The 4802-nt window shown below is 35.8% G+C and overlaps 1 protein-coding gene across 1 annotated transcript; it reads left to right on the top strand.

Moving 5' to 3' along the window:
- The first annotated feature begins 1273 nt into the window (after window positions 1-1273).
- On the top strand, window positions 1274-2571 carry LOC105778062 (NAC domain-containing protein 83). The gene is made up of 3 exons (XM_012601644.2): window positions 1274-1678; window positions 1839-2101; window positions 2180-2571. Exons 1-3 carry the CDS (start codon window positions 1498-1500, stop codon window positions 2480-2482), a joined length of 747 nt encoding a protein of 248 aa, XP_012457098.1. The 5' UTR covers window positions 1274-1497; the 3' UTR covers window positions 2483-2571.
- The last annotated feature ends 2231 nt before the right edge of the window (window positions 2572-4802 follow it).

The following is a 4802-nucleotide window of genomic DNA, read 5'->3' as shown; positions in this document are numbered from 1 at the left end:
CCAATCAGTTTGTCAAGTAGAAGAACTTCAAGGCTGGCTATACATCAGAGACAGCCTCTGTGTCTGTCTGTCAAACATGGCCAGTCTCATTAATTAATATACATGGTCTGTCCTTGAAATTAATATATCAAGATTAGTGTGTTGGAACACGCATCTAGAGGCCTTGTGCTCTTCAAAATGGGATTTTCTAATTATGCTCATTTTTCATGGTTGACCAAGCTAAGAAAGAGAGTCATTATTTGTTGTTTTGTTATTAATGAGTCCATGACTGATACAATCTTTGCTTAGTTTGTTTTGAAATGGGTGTTTCTGGATGGTCATTAATTTCGGCATTCCCAATACCAAACTCAGTTTTGTCTTTTTATTGGAACATGCTTTTGATGGAGTTTATTAAGAACATGGAAACGGACGGAAGATGCATGGATATGGTTCCTCCATTTCCGAACCATGCTGGGAATTGTCGTGCAAGCATTGCCAAAATCCCTGAATATATATGTGTGATGATACATAGGAGGTCAGAGGTGTGTTTAGAGTTATGAAAAAAAATGAAATGTTTTTAGCTGATGGATAGAGGTTATTAAGATGAGGAGTTTGATGCGAGTCTTTTGGAGATAAATTTATGGAGAATCTTATTTAGATATGATAGCATACGTTTTTATCATATCACTTAGAATTAGTAATAAAGTTATGACAGTTAAATATGATAGAAAAATTCCTTCACGTGGCAAGTGAGGCATCTCATTAACTTTTAGTTGGGTAAGATACTCCTTGTTTTTGATTTTATGAGATTAAGAATATGGTTGGGGAAACTTTTTATGTGAAAGACGAGGGAAAGTTGAATGAAGAGCTTCGTAACGAAGGAGAATGTTACCGGCATGTTATTACATTAACTCTTAATTGCCATTGTAACAGAACAAGTATGGGATAGTTTAGGAACCACATGGGAAGGGGGGCAATAATGCTTATTGGGTCGCAGCAAGTTGGACAAAGAAAAAAAAAAAAAAAGAGTGGTTGATGTGCACACAACTTAATTCATCATTTTTGTTAATCATTATCTCATTGGTTATCCGATGTCAGATTCGGTTTTCAAATGGACCAACAATTACATGGAGCACGATATGGACCCTTGGATCCTTTTGAAGAAACCCATGAATTAAGGGATTGAAATGAACCACACGTGGGGCTCACATTAGAAGGAGCAGAAAAGGACAAGGGGAGTTGGGTTCTCTTAGTCCTTAAGAGGTATGACCAAAACCAAAAGTTTTCTTACACGTTTGTCTAAGAAACCACCCCCCTTCTCAACGTAAAGCAAGCAATGGAATGAGTTGGGAGACAGAGTAGGGAGTTGTTTGCTGTTTGGTCTCCCTATATAAAAGGTCTCCCTCTTTGTTCTTCTTCTCCATATTAGCCCCCCATAAAACCCACTTAACTTATTCCAATCTCACATGGGCTCCTTTCCTTGATTTTCAATCTCAAGTTTTCTGAGAATTTTCAAATATGGAAAGTCAAAACTTTGTTGTGAATGGGGGGGTTAAGATGCCCATTGGCTTCAGATTCCATCCTACAGATGAAGAGCTTGTGGTTCATTACTTGAAGAGAAAGGCTTTGTGCCTTCCATTACCAGCTTCTGTCATTCCTGAGTTTGATGTTTTTCAGACTGATCCTTGGAGCATGCCAGGTTTGTTGCCCATTAATTTCATGCTTTAGTTATGGAGTATATAGGAACAATGTCTATATATACATATATATATTTGCAGGTTGAGACTTTGTGGTATAGAATAAAAGTGGTACTTCTCATGGTATCTAAAAGAAATTAATTTTTTGTGGGGGGTTTTTAGGTGATATGAAAGAAAGCAAGTATTTCTTTAGCACCAGGCATGACAGCTACATTAACAACAAATGCAAGAGAGCAGCTGGTTCTGGTTACTGGAAGCCCATTGGCAAAGAGAAGCCAATTTTAGCTTCTGGAACCAATCGAGTAGTTGGGATGAGAAGAGCTTTGATTTTCTGTCAAAGGAAGTGTTCTAATGGGACTCAGACTCGGTGGCTCTTGCATCAATATCGCCTTGTTGACCCAGTGCCAACTCTTGATTCAACTCAGGTAATTAATATAAGTTGCAAGTAACCCCAAATATTGATTAGAACCATAATCTTAGCAATGGGTTTCCCATGTTTGCAGAGATCCAGGAGTGAAATGTGTGGACCAGATTGGTTAGTTTTCCGAGTGTTTCAAAGGAAGAGAAGCAGAAGAGGTAAAAAACATGAAGTGGTTTCTCACAAAAGTGAGACCAGTAGTGCAATGAACATGCCTAGTTGTATTGATTTTACAGTGGAAGAAAGCTCTGTGTTTGGTCCTCCTCCTCAACCTACTTCACCAAGTTCAACTGAAATCACTGAGGTTTCATCCCATGGACTAGATCAAGAAGAAAGCAGTGCTTTCATTACTAGTTATTATTCTAATTGTTGTATGAGGAACCAGTAAAACAAACAAGTTCCACTAAACTTTGTATCAGATACCTTTTAACTGTTGTGAAACAAATGACATAAAATGGGCAAAAAGGACTTGAGAAATTGTGTTCTGCAAGCAAATCCCAAACCAGTTTCTTCTTTTTTTCCCTTCAAATTTGAAGCAATTATGGTGATAGGGAAAGTGGTGGCACAAATTATTGCTCAGTATCTAAGCTTTTACCATCAAGAAGATGATCAAAAGTAGATAATACTATGAAACAAATACATACAAAATAGAAGGCATCCAAGGAAAGAAAGGTTCTGCATTATCTAATCATAGCACGGTGTCAATGGTGATTGGAAGCTAAGGGCATCCGCACATGTTGATTCTCCCTTACGTTACAAGAACTCAATACCCTCCTAAAATATGCTTTCCATTTATCGAATCTATGTGACTTTCTCAGGCTTCTGTTATTCTCAAGGTTTTCAGCCACACTTGAGAAGTTAAAAAGAGATTCTCTTACTGTCTTTCAATTCAAAAGGATTCTCTTTAAATATTGTGGTTAGGAACGTGAACACAAACAAAGATAACATTGATTACATTTGCAGTTACGATAAATAAACATAACATTGTCGAAAACACGTCGCAATTCGAGCATTATAAACTGCAGAAAATGGATTTGTTAGTTTAGATATGATGAAACAAAGCGTGCAATCTCCTCAGTAGGACCCAGATGCAAGGTGGTTCAATGACAACCCACGTCACAATGTCTATACTACATGTAATAATGTACAAACAGAGGACAGCAGATTTGAGATGATAGCTACCTAATTCATATCCTTACTATATATACATGCATTGAAATGAAAACATATTACCTCTCAACCAACATTTTTGATTTGTTTGTTTGATTTTTTTTTTACCACATTCAGACAGAACGACACTAAATAGATATCAGTTGCATGACTATTGTATGATTTGGATAAGAATCTGTGAATTCAAAAGTTATCAAGTCTCTTAAGGAAAACCCCAATAAGCGGTTTCTTGCTTGTCATAGTGTGTGTTGACATTAACATGAAGCCAATTTGGTGTAAGGGAAGTACTAAAAAATAGTTGGCAGCTTGCGTTGTGAGAGGTAGGGTTGCTACACAACTGCCGACCAAAGTTTCTTGTGGCAGTGGTTAAAGACGCCAAGAGAGAGATATGTGGGGTTGGCTTGCGGCGTATATTGCTGACTTAGATGGTTCCATTCTGTTTTGTAACTTAAGATTGAATCCACAGGGGCCTTACATGTTAGGGGTTCGTAATGAACATACAAACAAATTATGCAAGCAACTAAAGAATATGGTTGTAAAAATACATGCAAGATGTGCTAACATCTGCAACTCTTTTAAGGCATTCAACTTGGGGAGTTATGCGTCCTATTTTTCTACTTTTTTTCTCCCAATTAACTTTTGTTTTTAATTTCTCACTTAAATTTTGATTAGATTATTTTAATATTAATTTTTCACTTAAACTCTTGATTAGTGTATATTATTTTAATATTATCTTAGCAATAAATTTTACCTATAAATAGACCATTTTTTCACCCTAAAAAGATAATTCATTACACATTCATATATTAACTTTTACAAGCTTATAGAGAATTTTGTGTGTACGTTTTAAGGGCTCTTATTTCAAGTTTCAGGGTTTAGTTTTATCTCTATCGTTTGTACTCTTCGTCTTTTCCGTTCTAGTGAAATTATCTTTGCTTGTGATTTTTTTATCATCTTCAAAGGAGTTTTTTCACATGTTCGATCTTTTCAATTTTTTTCGTTATTTTACTTAGGGGTGAGCAAAATTCGATTCGATTCGAAAAAATCGAAAAAAATTTTGAATTTTGAATTTCGAATTATTCGAATCGAGTTAATCGAGTTAATCGAATCAATTCGAATTTTTTTTCGAATTTCGAGTTCGAGTCGAGTTGAATTTTCGAATTCGAATAACTCGAATAATTCGAATAAACCGAATATAAACTATATTTTTTTTAATTTTTTTAATAGGCTTTTACTTAATTGCTTTTAAGTCTTTAACCCAATTGCCAATTTCCCTCAAGCCCAAACATTTTATTTTTTCCTACTTCCCCAAGTTCGTCTGCCCATGCCCCAAAGATTTATTTTCCCAAATCCCAATTCCTCCCCCCAAATCACCCCCAGCAAATTCCATCGTCCAAACCCCCATTTATTTTTCTTCTTCTCTCTGTTTCCATTCCATTCAAAGTTCAAACCCTAAAATTTATTTTTCTCAAAAAACCCTAAAATAAACCCTTCTTCTTCTTCTTCTTCCTTCTTCTTCTTCTTCTTAAAATAAACCT

The sequence above is a fragment of the Gossypium raimondii genome, chromosome 10, assembly GCF_025698545.1.
Source record: "Gossypium raimondii isolate GPD5lz chromosome 10, ASM2569854v1, whole genome shotgun sequence".
NCBI classification, from domain to species: Eukaryota; Viridiplantae; Streptophyta; class Magnoliopsida; order Malvales; family Malvaceae; genus Gossypium; species Gossypium raimondii.
This window is presented reverse-complemented; position numbering and strand designations above follow the sequence as displayed.

What these genes read in the sequence shown, in the direction of transcription:
- LOC105778062 (XM_012601644.2), top strand. Translation starts at nt 1,498, where the DNA reads ATGGAAAGTCAAAACTTTGTTGTGAATGGGGGGGTTAAGATGCCCATT. An exon ending in TGATCCTTGGAGCATGCCAG is followed by an intron (nt 1,679 to 1,838) that starts GTTTGTTGCCCA and finishes GGGGGTTTTTAG; the next exon opens with GTGATATGAAAGAAAGCAAG. An exon ending in CAACTCTTGATTCAACTCAG is followed by an intron (nt 2,102 to 2,179) that starts GTAATTAATATA and finishes CCATGTTTGCAG; the next exon opens with AGATCCAGGAGTGAAATGTG.